This window comes from Hesperophylax consimilis, chromosome 9 (assembly GCF_061612785.1).
Source record: "Hesperophylax consimilis isolate HC1 chromosome 9, BYU_Hcon_1.0, whole genome shotgun sequence".
NCBI lineage: Eukaryota > Metazoa > Arthropoda > Insecta > Trichoptera > Limnephilidae > Hesperophylax > Hesperophylax consimilis.
Window position 1 is genome coordinate 781,075 of NC_142844.1, and position 16,930 is coordinate 798,004.

The 16,930-nt window shown below is 34.5% G+C and overlaps 1 protein-coding gene across 1 annotated transcript in view; it reads right to left on the reverse strand.

The window, feature by feature from the left end:
* Positions 1-16,930, reverse strand: part of LOC149420763 (protein argonaute-2-like) — a 98,350-nt gene that overhangs the window by 18,777 nt on the left and 62,643 nt on the right. The window contains exons 12-18 of the mRNA XM_089635511.1: positions 14,683-14,794; positions 13,813-13,974; positions 13,191-13,412; positions 11,100-11,189; positions 7,560-7,688; positions 3,195-3,301; positions 2,847-2,952 (exon numbers count right to left, since the gene is read on the reverse strand). Of these exons, the coding sequence (XP_089491637.1) occupies positions 2,847-2,952; positions 3,195-3,301; positions 7,560-7,688; positions 11,100-11,189; positions 13,191-13,412; positions 13,813-13,974; positions 14,683-14,794 (928 nt within the window). The remainder of the gene's footprint in view (positions 1-2,846; positions 2,953-3,194; positions 3,302-7,559; positions 7,689-11,099; positions 11,190-13,190; positions 13,413-13,812; positions 13,975-14,682; positions 14,795-16,930) is intronic.

The following is a 16,930-nucleotide window of genomic DNA, read 5'->3' on the forward strand; positions in this document are numbered from 1 at the left end:
AGTTTACTCTAGTATTTTAGCCGTAAATCCAAATTAAAATTTTGTATGAAACAGGCACCGCAGCCGTTCCTCTTAAGCCATTTGATTTGTAATCCTATTCTTCACCCAATGTTGAATATTTGTTAAATCGCTCGTCTGGATAATTTGTTTAATGTTTCATTCGCAGTTTCATTTTCTTTCTTTATTTTGTTTATATCTGAACATTATGTTATGGTGTAAGTTATGTATTATGTATTTTTTTAATCTAAGTACTTAGTTTACAATATCTATCTATATACTTTTAATTTGTGTTTTTTTTAAGAGTTTCTTTTTCTGTCAACTGAAATAATATTATGTTTTTCTTTAATTATTTATGTTTTTTCTGTACATAATATGAATTTGAGGCGGAAATTTTACTGGTTCATGCAACCATATAACATGTAATTATTTAAATAAAATATATATCTCTTTGCTTCCCTAATAAACAAAAATAAAATAATTCTAGCTCAAGTCTCCGGCATTATCTGGGACAATGGGACAATACAGAGTTTTCGAAATCAGATGTAGAGAGAATGACCTTCTTGTTTTGAAGGTCGAATGTGTTTCATCAATCTCGGAATATAATCGTAGATTTGTATAAAAATAAAGCCATGCCGCCGGCCTGCCACAGACACTCTTCTTTACAAATTTATAAAAAAAAATTCAAGAAAAGCATGATGTCAAAACTATTTTAAAAGACAACCAGACCTTACAAGGAATACAAAAGTAATAATGACAGTAGTTTTGATCATGGAATAAAAAATAACACTAAAAATTCCTTTCATAAACAATGTACTTGTTATCTTAATATTAATCTCATTATATTTTTAATATGCCTTTGCAGTCAATAAACAAATAAATAAAACGAAACAATTTCAAACACACATTTCTCATAAAATAACATCTGACGAGTAATCATATACCAATAGTGATTGATTTAATAGCGTAAACAACTGTACGTGTGCGGCCGTCAGCCATGTGATATTTAGATTATCCAAATCTATACACAGACGATACGATACTTGATGAAGTGACGTTTTAACTTTTGTCTTTAACTACAGTAGAACCTCGTTAATTCGAAATCCACGGGACATCAAAAATCAAATTTCGAATTAACGAATTCCCACGTAATTCGAAATTTTATGACGAAAAAAAAAAAAAAAAAAATGCCGAAAATCGATTTTCTCGGCCGCCTCTTCAAATCCAGGTGGAATTTTAGTTGTAAATTCGTATTAATACCAAATATTTCTTTATTTACGCGGCCGATTACCGTAGCGGCGGGCCCTTTAAATTCAGATATTCGCAATAAATTCGTAGAAATGCTATATATTTACACGAAAATCGAGATTTCGCTGCCGATTTCGGTCGCGGCCTACCCTTTAAATTGAGATATTCGTAAAAATACGATATATTTCCGCGTAAATCTAGATTTCGCGGTAATTTTCCGTCGCGGCCGGCCCTTTATTTCAAATATCCGCATTTAAATTGGTAAAAATACGACATATTTCCGCGTAAAACGAGAATTTGCGGCCATATTCCGTCGCGGCCGGCTCTTTAAATTCAGATATTCGAAATAAATTCGCAATAATACGATATATTTCCGTGTAAATCGAAAATGCGCGGCCGATTTCTGTCGCGGCCGACTCTTTAAATTCAGATATTTGATGTCAATTCGTAAAAATATGATATATTTCCGCGTAAATCCAATTTTATTGGCAGTTTTTCGTCGCGGCCGGCCTTTCAAGTTCAGATATTTGAAGTAAATTCGTAAAAATATGTCATATTTCGGCGTGAATCGAATTTTTTCGGCCGATTTCCGTCGCGCCGTATTTTTTAACTCGGATATTCGAAGTAAAGTTAGTAAAAATACGATATATTTCCGCGTAAATTGAAATTTCGCATCCGATTTCCGTCGCGGCGGGTCCTTTAAAATTCAGATATTCGAAATAAATTCGTAAAAATACGATATATTTACGCGTAAATCGAGATTTCGCGGCCGATTTCCGTCGCAGCAGGCTATTTAAATTCAAATATTCGAAATAAATTAGTAAATATACGATACATTTACGCGTAAATCGAAATTTCGCGGCCGAGTTTCGTCGCAGCCGACCCTTTAAATTCAGATATTTGGTGTAAACTCGTAAAACTACGACATGTTTCCGCGTAAAACGTATTTTCTCGGCCCTTCAAACTCGGATATTCGAAATAAATTTGAAAAAGTATGACATTCCAGTGTAAATCGATTCAGATTTACAAGATAATAATACTAATTAGGACGATGTATAACCTCGTAAAAATACATTTTTCGGCGTTTTACCGCCACGGCTGACTTTTAGATTCAGATTTACGAAATATTATGATTTATTTTCGCAAAAATCAAATTTTTTCGAATTACACGAACAAATTTTCGTGCGCGGACAAAAACAAATTTCGAATTACGAATTAACGAATTTCGAATTAAAAAAATTTTTGTATGAAAAAATTTTTCTGCGGAAATTTTTTTGGCGAAAATTTCGAATTACGCGTTTTTTCGAATTATCGGGGTTCGAATTAACGGGGTTCTACTGTAACTAGTAGACATAATATTTGGTAATAATTTGATAACAGATTGCAATTGCAGGGCTTCGTATTGTGGGCAGGTATATGCACGTATCCTAAAAGTAAAACTTACCCGACATTGTGTACGGCCATCACATTTAAATTTCATAATGATGGTGGAACATCAGTTTCTGATATGAAACTTAAGCAATTAACAGTCAGACATTTCAATCACGAAACACACCCTCACGGTTTTTTTATATGAAATAAATAACCAAGATAATACTTACAAGATAAAAATCTAGTTCGGTCGGGTGCGTGATTTGGGTATCAACGCAGGTTCCAACTGGAACATTAAAATTACTACCCTCATCCTTTGGGTTGGTGGGGAAAAATCTGAAATGATATAATGTCACGATGTGAGCTTCCAGTCTTCTGATTACGAATTGTAAAAAAAGATGATTTCTGACAATATGTAACTAGCCAATTGATATATGATCCCACATTTCAGCAGTTTGCACACTAAATAAAGTGGGTGTCTCATCTTCTCACCATTGAGATCTGCTTTATTTTCTTCTGGCAACTGATCATTATTGCCAGAAGAATTTTGAATAGCGCAAAAACCAAAAATCATTTACCTCGTGTGATGGCGCTTTTGGACCACAAAGAATGTAATCTCCGGCTTGTAGTTCACATTCAGCTGCGAACAAGCAGCCCTAATTGCCATCAATTCACTGTTCAGTACCTGAAATCATAAACCCTTGAAGTAAGGTGCTGCAGAAAATATTTGACTCGGGGCTAATAAATAACTCAGTCCATTTTTTTAAATCAATAATGACATTCTAGCTAAAATACCAGTATATTTTTTATTGCTATAGTTAGTTTTAAAAAGCTTTTTTTTCTTTTTTCAATCGGCGCTGTATTTTGTATGGGAGAAACGTTTTTTTATTTTTAAGATTAACCACTTTTAACGTTGAAGAACACTATGCAAAATGTTAGCATCTCCTCACCAATGTTATTGTATTGAACCAAAGTGCAAAAATACATAATTATAATCAAGAAATGAAATTCTTGAAATATCTTAAAAATTCCTCTATGAATTGGCAACCCTGATGTGGATATTATAGACATATTTTGATATAGATTTGTGATAAGAACAAGTAAACAATTTTCCAAGCCCGAAGCAATGACATGCATTATACAATCAAAACTAGAATACGCTTCTGCTGTTTGGGCCCCATACCAGCAAAAATAAATTTTTATTTATTATTATTATTATTGTTTTTTTTACATAATTGTATTTCATAATGTTTTCTCCATTGGGATTTGCCGTGCTGGGGAAGACATTTTACATTTTCCGTATTTTATAATTTTAATATAATCTATTTCACTAGTTAGAATGTGGGCTACAATTTATTGTATTTCTTAAAACTTGACGGTTTACAATGTAGATCTAAAGCTAATATAAATTGTTTTAATTATACTTATATTACTTGGATATTAAATAGGTTGTCTCACTTCAATCAGTCTGTGTTTGGTTGCAATATTCTATCAATTTCGTTTCTCCCTGTGTCCCAGATCCATTTTTTTATGAATGCTTTGACATTTGTTAGTTCTTTGTAGGAGAGTGGTAATTTGCTGTAAAGTTTTATGCTGTAGTAAATGAAATTTCTCTGTCCAAAAGTTGTCTTCGTTTTTGCTTGTTAGATGTATTTTTGATTGAAGGATCTAATGTTTTAGTTAACCCTATCCCCGCGGGAGACGCACGCCTGCGACGCACTGTGCATGACCTGTACGCGGGTGGCACATCTGTGCGACGCAAAGTTTCTTCGGCGTTATGGGTATGAAACATGCTTGAGCACGGTAAAACTTATACTCCTAAAAAATCTCACATCTTTACACTACTGACATCTTACGATATTTATCCATAATACGTATCCTAATCATGGATACAAAGATTTGAAGGGATCTTCCAACTCAGAGCGAAAAATGAATCAGTTTGAATTCTTCCCGCGTCTTTACACACGTTATTGCGCAGGCGCATTTTATAAGATTCTCAAACAGAGACGCTCGCCGTGTAGATTGCATTGTTTTATCGAATTATTGTTTGCTTCTTCGTGGATATGAACTATTTTAATTACAGTGTACATTAATCTGATTTATCATATTTTAAAATAAGTTCAGTTACATACATTCATTCAAACTATTGAAGAAATATAAAATTTCGTCAGTGTTAGATTATTTTCAAATAAAGATACGTGGTTAAAACTTTTTTATAGTGAAAAATCAAGTGTAAAGTTGTACAAGTTTGACTTTTTATCAATTTTTGAAAGTATTTTTATTGCCAAAATACAAAATGTCGGGTCGTGGTCTTAATGACGAAGAAATATTTGGTGCTACTTTAGAAATAGATTCAGATTTTGAAATTAGTGACAGTGACGTCGATAATAATTGCAAAGCTGCTGAAATACATGAAAGCCATGATTCTGCCGTTATGCGTTGAGAACTGTTTCAAAATCACGATAAAAAAATATATTAAGTGATACATATTTACGGTGACATAATAACAGAAAAATTATTTCATTATTTTTGTAAATTTAAGTGTAGTTATTTTTTATTATATGAACCTTTTTAAGTGTGTCAATATTTCATGTATCCAGTCAAACGCGACATCGCACCCATAAATCAACCACTTACATCGCACCACAGTTGAAGAGCTCTACTCCGGCATGTTTATAATCATGTGTATCGTTATCCTTGAAATAAACATGGCCGCCCGGGCATACCATATCAGTTACATTATGAATATATACTTCGAATTTTTATCAAGCCCCATTGATGTTCGGATTGTTTATTTATACTTGAAAAGATAATTCAAGACATAAGCGACGTATTTTTTAAAACAAATTTTAAAATCCATGCGTGATTATTGTTTAAAGTCATAAATTAGATTGATGATAAATAGCCCCGCGTGTGAACGAAGTGATACAAATTAATGACGCATAGAAAAGGTTAAGTATGTTTGTTAGTAAATCAAGTGTATTATTGAGTATGTATAAATAAGTATGGTTTTAGCATAGAGTTGTTTGTGGCATGATGTTTAGATTAAAAATATGGTCAGAGCAAGTTCTGATAGGTACTTTGAGTAGTATTTTCAAGATGGCTTTTTGCGTTATAATTAGGGGATTTAAAATGGCGTTATTTGCACTTCCGCATCGAATTATTCCATATTCTAATAAAGATGGCCATGTGAATTCTAGTGAGTTCTCTTTTGTCAAGAACATTTTTGATTGTTTTAAAAAAGTATGTTAAGTTTTTTTTGATTTGTTAGTTGTACAGTTTATATGTTCTATCCATTTAAAATTTTGATCGATTTCTATGCCTAGATACCTTGATGTGGTGGAACTTTTCTAATGACGGGCAGTCGCAGAGCCGTTTTATATCTAGGCAATCATGGATTTTTATATTAAAGTTCGATAAATCATCTTCAGTGTTGCTTATTTTGAAAGCAATATATTTAATTTTCTTCCCATTCAGGGTAAGTGTGTTTAAATTTAGCCATTTCTTGATATTGTATAAAGCAGCTTCAGCTTTGTTAAATGTTTGCTCCCAGTTTTCTCCATTTGCGAGAATAACAATGTCATTGGCAAAACTTATAATTTCACATACGATTTAAGATTTTCACTGCCAAAGGTATTTTGGTTGTGAAAACACTACCCTGGGGCACAGCAAATTTTATGTCAAATGGCTGGCTAGTTTTATTAGCAATTTTTACAATTTGTTTTCTATTTATCATGTAGCTTTTGAATAATCGTAATTCTTTATCTGTGATCCCTATGTTGTCAAGTTTTTTAAAAAGGTAAACGTGGTTTATGGTGTCGAAAGGCTTTTGAAATATCGAGGAATGATCCAATGCATTTTCTACCTGCATCTAGATTTTTTTAAATGTTGTTTATAACTAGGGCAATGGCGTCAGATGTACCTCGATTTTTCCTAAAGCCCAATTGATTTTGTGACGATAAGTTATTTTTTTTCAAGGTAATTAATTATTTGCTTTTTAATGGATGTTTCCATAATTTTTGATAGGGTAGTCAGAAGTGTGTCTGTAGTTACTAATATTCCTTTGATTACCTGATTTAACACTGGTAATTACTGTGCCTAGTTTAATTAATCATGGGAATAAGCTTTCATTAATGGATCTATTTATTAGAAAATAAATGGTATCAATGATAAAATATCTTGTAGATATTTTATTGTTTTCATTGAGATTCCAACACTGCCTGATAAGGATGTGGGTTTGAAATTAGATAATATATGAATTAATTCACTTTTGCTAGTAGGTCTTAAGGAAAATATGTTTCTTGGAGACGTGGTAGGTGCGGTAGTATTTTGGTTTAAAAATGGAGGTAGGTGTATTTTGTTGGCTAATTCGGAGCCTATGTTGACAAAGTATTTATTAGTAAAATGTAATAATACGTTTGCATCTGTGTGTAGAGACATGATATCATTTTCCGTTTAAATTATTTCGATTTGTTTACCTTTGTTGTGTTTTGTGTAGGTTAGTTCATTAATTATTTGCTTAAATTACTTCAAATATTTGAGTTATGGTCGGCTGTGAATTTTCGATTTACGCAGAAATGAATCGTATTTTTATGAATGAACTTTGAATATATGAGTTTAAATGGCCGGCAGAGACGGAAATCGGTCACAAAATCTAGATTTACGTGGAAATATATCGTATTTTTACGAGTTTACTTTTAAAGGGCCGGCTGCAACGGTAATCGGTAATGTATATGTGTGGTATTTTTACGAATTTACTTAAATAAATTAATACAAATGGTGCAACTCACCCATAATGAGGAACATACAATAATTTAGTTTTTATCAACACAATCAATAAAGTTTGGAAAACAAAGTTGCTAGCTGTATACAACGTATCTTTGTAAGCTATAGCTGGAAACTCGTTAAAAGAAAAGATTATTAATGTTGAGTAAAATACTTACAGTTTCAAATTGACCTTCAGAGACACCATCTCTGAAAAATATTATATGCTGTGGTTGTAGCTGAGTCTTGCTATAGAAGAAACGCAACTGCTGTTCCATCATTGCAGCCAAATCAGAAATGATTTCCACCTGGAAGTAATGAATTCAAATGATTGTATTATTTATTACACAATAATTAATAAAGGGTTTTTTAATAAGAGCGCAATATTTATTAGGTTACATCTGGGAATTATGTACGAAACAACACGTCTGGTAAATAGCCGCCACGGCTTCGCTTGCACACGCATACTGTTGTAGAAAAATTTGCAGTAGTGTTGTTGCATACATGTGGCAATACTTCGTTAAGGTACGAGCGTCTAATGTCGGCCTTCTATGCTTCCGTGGTCGCGGGTGTTACCTACCCCAGATAACACCGAGCACACCACGCAGCCGGCTCTTCACCTTATGTAGCTGCGTCAACACCAATAAGGACTGCAACACCCCACACAGGGCTAATCTTCAACCTTCAGTCACCAAGGCTACTTGTAGCTATTGTTGTTAGATTCTCCATTTGAAATTATATTTTTACTTCGTCGACTCATAAGACTTATAATAATACTTAATACTATAAAAGTAAATACCCAAGAAAGTTAACTCAGGCTTGTTGGCATAAACCTGAGAATTCAGATGACCCGAAAAGTCAAAAGGTATTAAATCGAAATCGAAGTGGCGTGATGTTTTGTTCTGAACGACCCCTACGAGCTCGTGGCTTGAAGTTTTCTTCTTAACGACTCCTATGAGCTTGTGGCGTGATGTTTCGTACTAAATGACCCATACGAGCTTGTGGCGTGATTTTTCGTACTAAACAACCCCTACGAGCTCGTGGCATATTGTTTTGTTCTGAACGACCCCTACGAGCTTGTGGGGTGATGTTTTCTTCTGAACGACTCCTACGAGCTCGTGGCGTGATGTTTTGTTCTGAACGACCCCTACGAGCTCGTGGCTTGAAGTTTTCTTCTTAACGACTCCTATGAGCTTGTGGCGTGATGTTTCGTACTAAATGACCCATACGAGCTTGTGGCGTGATGTTTCGTACTAAACAACCCCTACGAGCTCGTGGCGTATTGTTTTGTTCTGAACGACCCCTACGAGCTTGTGGGGTGATGTTTTCTTCTGAACGACTCCTACGAGCTCGTGGCGTGATGTTTTGTTCTGAACGACCCCTACGAGCTCGTGGCTTGAAGTTTTCTTCTTAACGACTCCTATGAGCTTGTGGCGTGATGTTTCGTACTAAATGACCCATACGAGCTTGTGGCGTGATGTTTCGTACTAAACAACCCCTACGAGCTCGTGGCGTATTGTTTTGTTCTGAACGACCCCTACGAGCTTGTGGGGTGATGTTTTCTTCTGAACGACTCCTACGAGCTCGTGGCGTGATGTTTTGTTCTGAACGACCCCTACGAGCTCATATTTCCAAGACATATTAGATCAATTTTCTCAGGAAACTGACATTATGGAACTAAGGCGGATCTACTGTGTCCAATATCTTAAATTTATATACACTCGTCCTTATAATTTCTGTAAAAATCCAAATCGTTCTAGCCAGAGACACAACATGTGCGTGTACACAGTGCCTCACTGCAAAACTAGGCTAGCCCAAAGACACATTAACTATATTGGCCCAAAATTGTTTAATTCCTTGCAGAGTTCCATCAAGATGTGCCAAAACCTAATCTCGTAAATAAATGTTAAAAGCTGGGTAAGAAAAATCTGGAAGTGAGAGAAATTTTTCTATAATTTGTACTACGAATGTGATACCTAAAATATGCCACTACCGTCTACATTTAAAAAAAAATTAACTTCTATTGCAAAAATATGCAAAAACTCCAGTAAAATCATATTAATCTAACTATAGGAACTATATATATATTTTTTTCTTTATTTAATCACCACTGTTTTGAATACATAACTTATAATGCCCACGCACAGGCTTCGCCTTTGTGGGATTTTTTTTGTTACTGTCTTATGTTTTGTATTATTATATAATATGTACCTGTATGTATCAAAATAATTGCCAATAAAAAAAAAAAAAAAAAAGAACGACCCCTTACGAGCTCGTGGCGTATTCTTTTGTTCTGAACGACCCCTACGAGCTCGTGGCGTATTCTTTTGTTCTGAACGATCCCCACGAGCTCTTGTATGTGTTTCACATCACTAACCGTACCATTTTTATTTTTTTTATTTTTTTTTATTGATACATTACTCTACAGTACTTCACATTTCAATTCAGCAACGTTGGCCTCACTGGGTTGTTCACCCGTGCTGAGGCCCCCATTTTAAAATATACGAATTTATACATTTAAACAAAAAACAACATAAAAAAACGATAAATTTAAACCAAAAATAAAGATTAGAAATCAAAATCCAATTCTCACACCAAAATAAAAACATTAGAAGAGAATGGAAATCGGCACTTACAATGATCTATGTGCTTGTGCGTGCCGCTTGCCTTATACATTTTTTTTGTGTTGCGTGTATATGTTTTATTTTCTTATGTTATAGAATTTTGGAAATATTGTCTTTTTTGTTCTTTAATCCATTTTTTATTTTGTGTTTGAATTTATTTTTATTTTCTTCAATTTTTGTTTCAAGTGGAAGACTGTTGAATGCTTTAATAGCGTGGTATTTATGGTGTCTTTGTCCAAAGGTAGTGTTTACCGTCGGAGTTTTTATGTTTTCTTTATACGCTTTTCTGACCGGTTTGTTGGGGTTTGTTTTTTTGGTCGAAAATGTAGTTTAGTAGAGTTTTAACATTTAATTGGCGTATATCAAGTATGTCACAGCTTTTAAATATTTGGTCTGTGTCGGTTAGTTTATGTTTTTTGAGTATTACCTTTAATATCATTACTTTTGAATTTTTCGATTATTCTTTTCACAGTAGGTGCACATTATTTCGACCGAATATTGGACGCACTTTACGAATCGTGGCAATCGAACTTTCACCATTTTGATAATATGTTTAACAATAAGGATGCTAGGCTGCTTCAAAATAGTTTCAAAAATTCTTTTAATTTTCCATTGTGCACTTTTTTATATGTTTCCATATGTCTTTAAAACGTTTATTTTTATTTTTTAAAGCTGTTCATATATTAATCCAACCGACCACATGTGTTCCAACGTTAAATCATATTTAAAAAGAATTCCTCGTCTATTGTTGTATACATTTATAAAGAAATTGTAGGTTATCGATTGTGTATCTAAATCCTTTGAATTATCATACTATTTGTTAATTTTATTAAATGTCGGTGGTCATAAAATTAATTCGATCCCCCGAGTTTAAATGGGTATTGAAAGCATACAAAAGGGTGCCCTGATAAAAAATATAAACTTTTATATTTTGAAAAACCCTAAAGGACGCATTGTTCTAGTGTGTAATGCCCCGTTTACTAACTCCCATCTGTCTCCCATTGATCTGTCATGTCATAATCATGTGACATCAAATATTGCATTCTTATTGAAACAACTTTTAAAATGTAACCAGCGCATGGATGGGATAGTTACCTTAGGCGGCTGTAGGCGAAGCGTTATGTTGTATTTGAACGCTTTTGGGTCATGCGAAGCCACCACTGCTGCCAAACTCGGCTCATCCATCTGAAAATGTAATTGATAACTTTACAGTAATCAACATGGCTATTGAGATAGAGCAGAAATATATTTTTATGATTAGGAAGTACATATGTATAATAATGCAACATTATCATGAAATATGAAGTTCAATATGTAATTTAACCTCAATAGTTGTTGAGCATTGTTGTTTCTGCTATCGTGGTACGAGAACACGCCGTCAGATGGAATGTAGGAAAACACTTCTTCTTCTTGACATATAAATTTATTAATTCACAATATAATTGCAGAGGATCTTATTTTCCTCTGCTCATACTTAAACTGATAGAAATAAAGGTCTAGTTTCCTTTTATTCTTCAGTTTTCTCTAGGTTTACATAAACCTAGTAATTATCTCACGACTGACTGCGTAGGTACGCATGTACCTACCAGTTATATTAACACTAGCTCCTGCCTAGGTACGCCTGTACCTACCAGTTATATGAATACTGGCTCCTGCGTAGGTACGCCTGTACCTACCAGTTATAGCAACTCTGCTCCTTTTCTGGGAGGTATCTGTATTTAAACTAAATTCTTGAAGGACATATTACAAAAGTAAAGATGTTCCACCCGCTCGTCCGAAACAACATTCTCAAACATAAAAAATGCACTTAACTATTCTTAATGATACAGACGTGACTTAAACAAAACAAATATTTTAAAGGAATTATTTTAAGGGAGATGAAACTTTATTTGGGTTTTTTATTACTATGGGACAGGGGTGGGAAAGATATTGGAAAATATTTTTAGGCATAATGGTTTAACTAGGGTGATCATAAAATAGAGAGCGAACAGCTCTATTTGAAAGCTGCCGCCGCTTGCAGTAAAATGTCACGAATTCTTAAATCATAAATGATACAAACAAGGCAATATTTTTATAAAAATACCAGGCCAAAGAATTGTTTTATTGTAGGGTCGAATGTGCAAATGTGGGAATCTACACTAACTTTGAAAATACGAACTGTGGGAATGGGCCTGATTTTATTGAGCAATATGTAAAAGTCGCATTCTGGAAGATACAATTGTGTTGTAATCAGGTGAAATAAATGTTTGGTGGTTCTATATTTATAATTGATATAAGTGTGGGCATCTTACCTATTTATAAAGAAGATCATTTCTTCGGACCTTTTATTATATGCTCCACATTTATTATTACGTCAATCATTTTAAAAGATTATTATAGTTATATAAGAATAAAGAATAATTCTATATAACAGATCTGATAATAACACAATAATGAACAAAAATTTCGCTTTGTTTATTGATCTAACAAGCTATAGTGTGAAGTTTGCAATAAGTGACCAAAACCCCACACAAAGAAAAGGTTACTTTTTACTGTAAGACAAACAAATAATGTCAATGTCAAATAGGTTCCTTAACCCAAGGGCTGTATTACAAGATAACATTACACGAGACGTAAAGCTGACCCGTTGACTCATGATTACATTTTACTAGAGAAATATTATTACTATCTTGTTCAAATCGTAGGCCAAGAATAATTACTTCGCTGCAGTCCTTTCTTCGGAAATCTTCAGATACTTTCGATTCTCTTTGTGTCATCTTCGCACTGCACGCTGCCCGTTCAGCGGCAATTTTTTTGCTATATTTTAGCAATTACGGTTTAGCGATGTTTGCTACGAGCTTCGTACAAATGACCATTCCCAAGCGGGGCTTTTAACTTTATCGCCCGGAATGGTATATACCTCGGATCGTAGCCGTCATAATTGGCGTGCGGGAAGCAAAGCTTGTGTCCCCAATAAATTATTCTCAATCAAATTAATATTTTTAGATAGATTTAATTCTTATTTTTAACATTTTTTTAAAGATTGTGAGCAATTTTATAATTAAAAATAGTGATGATTATGTAGGAATACGATGAGCTGGTGAGGGATGGTGAAGTGCGAGCCGCGCCTGATTGTAATTGGAATAAAATATGGCAAACAACAATAAGAAGCAGAGAGTTTCACTGGATTCCAATCTGGGATATTACCTGTCCAGGGGACGGGTGGGTCACATCGGCCCCCACAATCATGCAGGGCCTCTGCAGACAAGGAGGCCCGCCCTTAACAGAAAGGAAATGGTTGGTCTGGTCCAGCTTTGCGTTCATCTTCAACAGGAGCTGCGACGCTGTGTTGGCGTTCATCTTTTTTAGCGTGTACGACCTCACGCACTGTGTCAGTACGCCGCACTTCAACTCCGCTATCTGCTTTACCTGGTCAATCAACCATAAACAGAAAATTTTAAAACAGCTTTGTCAGCGGTTCTAAAATGAAATTATTGACATATCGCGAATTGGCTCTTTTAAGACTGAAACTTGGGTCTATTTGCTATTTGTAAAACTGAATTGCCTTGGAATATTTTTGTTTAAATTGAAACCCCACAGGAGTCAATTATTCACATACATAAATGATAAATCGTAATTCTGAATTTGAAATATGACTTTTAATAACTAGGTCCCAAGATTTATTATCTTTTTCTTCAATAATTCTATACGTAATATTTTAATTTTTTTTATTTAAGTTATAATTTAATCCTGTGATTTTTCACAGGTCCTGCGCTAGTTGAATAGTGAAAGCCTAATTTATGATGTAAACACAGTATGCCTATGGTACCTGGGCGTACTGATTGTCCCGTTCCGAGACAACAACCATCACAAGCTGCGTCCCTAGCTTAGCAGCCTCCTCAAAAACTCCCAGCAATTCCTGGACCCTGATGTTCTTCAAAGCGGGGCGGCAGTTTATTTCCATTCCCACCATGCCAGCCATTTTAATGAGCTAAAAACATTTCAATGCATAAGAGATCAATTTTTTATGATGTTACGGCAAAAACTGCCTCAAATCAGGGTCACAAAAAGTGAAGACACAATGTGTGCGCTCTAATTCTGGGTCCAGACGAGTGTAATGTAACGTAAAATGAATTCTTCATATGGACGGCACTAGGAAAGTTACATGTAATGCTAGTGGTGATAATCGTGCGTATTGTCACCTGTTGCATTTCGTAAATAATATATCAACCCAAACAACAACAGAATTGGCAACAAGATCTCGGGCCATCTACTGGGCCATGTATCGCATTACTTTACATTACACTTTATTCGAATCTGGACCTGGGTTGGGGTTGAATAAGGTTGGGTTGTTTGAACCAGCGACACATTTGGTGACGTTTAATGCAATTTAGATTTGACTGGTTCAGTGGATTATCGGCCTGTTATAATTAGCCATCTAGGATAACAGCATGACCGTTATACTTGACAGATGATTTTGATCAAGCTGCGAGGGAACCATTCAAATGTCAAAAATTCAAGGATTAAAAATTCATGGATTTGATCATCAATCAATTCTGACAGGTGCATTCTGGACATCATGAATAGAGGTATATGTGTATATGGATATGCATAATGACAAGTATTTACTGTACCGATATGTACTATATATATATTTTTTAAAGCCTTTTGGGTGTTAAATAAATAAATAAATAATTACCGATGTGATCAATAGCTCAATCTGTCTGCCATCGACTTTGTCCAGGACTACAATCGTCCATTTATTTAGTTTGGCTGCAGTTATGAACCTTCCAGCACGCCATGTGCCACCACTAGAAATGTCCAAAGTTACCTTTATTTAGTAAATTGTCAATACCTAACAAAAAACCAGTTGGCATCCCTGATATTGACTATTCAGTAAAATTCTCTTAGGATTTTCGAGAGGAACCAAAAAAATGTGGGAAAACCTTACGTATATAATGTGGGTTCAATTAGGCCATTGTGTTGTTCTAGTCCCAGGCAGAGAACATATGCAAATCATCGACGATCTTCCTAAAAGCCATTCATAATAATCTTCATTCTTATTATATCGGGGATTATTAAAATAAAAGACTGCTGACTCAGACCTAAGACGTTTATTGACACTACGCACACTCGTTATAATCTCCCACGTGACGCATCAGGACTGCCAACATAGCCATACATAACATCCTTTCCTCCTTTAATTTTTTTTTTTATTTTCAAACAATTTACAATACCAAATAAAACAACATAATCACTATGACTAAATCTGACAGGGGGTTTCACCAATCTGCCAGCCCTAGTTACTACATCAGTTTTCCCACTAGTGCTGGGTAAAGGCTCACTAACATTTTTATTTTCTTGACTTCCCAAGTCATACCATTTATCGGGATTTTCATAATTTGATTTTAACTTTATACAACTTTTTTTTATTTGGTTAACATGGACCTTTTTTACCTCTCCTCCGATTAAAAGAATTAAATACACCCATGAACTTAATTTTAACTTAATTGTTCCCTGAACCCATTTCATAGGACCTTTCAGATGTCTTAAGTAGTACTGTATCAAAATATAACTAGCCGTTGGAAATAATAGTTATATTGTTTCAACGTCCAACGCTGTTGATAATAATTAGCGTCAATAGTTGAAATATAATACCTACTTGCGAATATTATTCAACGCAGTCAACGATTCAACTGCCTAATAAATAAAAGGGATAAGAGTTTGCACTTCATGAACATCATTAATCCATATTTCAAATGGTCTTTTGGTTATGTAACTCCTGCTAGACGTTTTTCTTTTATTTTTCCATCCAATACGGCCGATACACAGCGCCAATGGACAATCAAATTTATCAACGACTAGCAAAAAATAACCAACGTCCGCCGCCTAGCTACGTTTTGTACCTATTGTTTTCAGCAGTTTGGCTTGTTAAATCAAAAGGGTCAAGAGATTACACTTCGTGAACGATATTATGCCTAATTTGAAATGGTCTTTTGGTAATGTACGTACCTACTGCACGTTTTTTTTTGATTTTCCCATCCAATACGGCCGATACACAGCGCCAATGGACAATCAAATTTATCAACGACTAGCAAAAAATAACCAACGTCGGCCGCTTAGCTACGTTTTGTACCTTATTGTTTTCAACAGTTTGGCTTGTTAAATCAAAAGGGTTAAGAGATTACACTTCGTGAACGATATTATGCCTAATTTGAAATGGTCTTTTGGTAATGTACGTACCTACTGCACGTGTTTTTTGATTTTCCCATCCAATACGGCCGATACGCAGCGCCAAGGGACAATAAAATTTATCAACGACAAGCAAAATATATCTTCAACGTCTTTGATATTTCAACAGGGTAATGTTTTCAACACCGAAACCAACGTCTTCCAACAGTTTCAACTTTATTATAGGATTATTATTACGTGTGTGGCGCATAGAGATAATAATTATACATCAATGATTCGGGGAACCACCCGTTAATAGGGATTCCCTAATACGATGTTGATCTATTTTTTGTTTGTTTTTTTGTTAGTATCGTGCATATTTATGGTATCGTGTCGATCTCCTATACGTTTAGATCGATTGTACTGGCTTGTCGCGCGTCTATTCAATCTGTTTTTGTTAATTTTTTTACTTAGGATGTAAAAATACATGAGTGTTTGATATAAATTTGATGACTAAACTAATTTCTAATTTAATAATAATTATAAGTGTTAGTGCCGTAGTGTGATTGAACTTTGGACTGATGATAAATATTAAACAGTTGAACAGATGGTGATTTATTACTCTAATCCCAACACTGTTAATGTGTTTAAAAATATAGTTCACGAACTTTTGTTAAGGGGGGTACCTACTCCCTCGGAAGAACAAGACTATTCGCAAGATATTTCTGACAATAAAACAGAATTTTCAGACGAACCGTTATCATTTTGGAATGCAT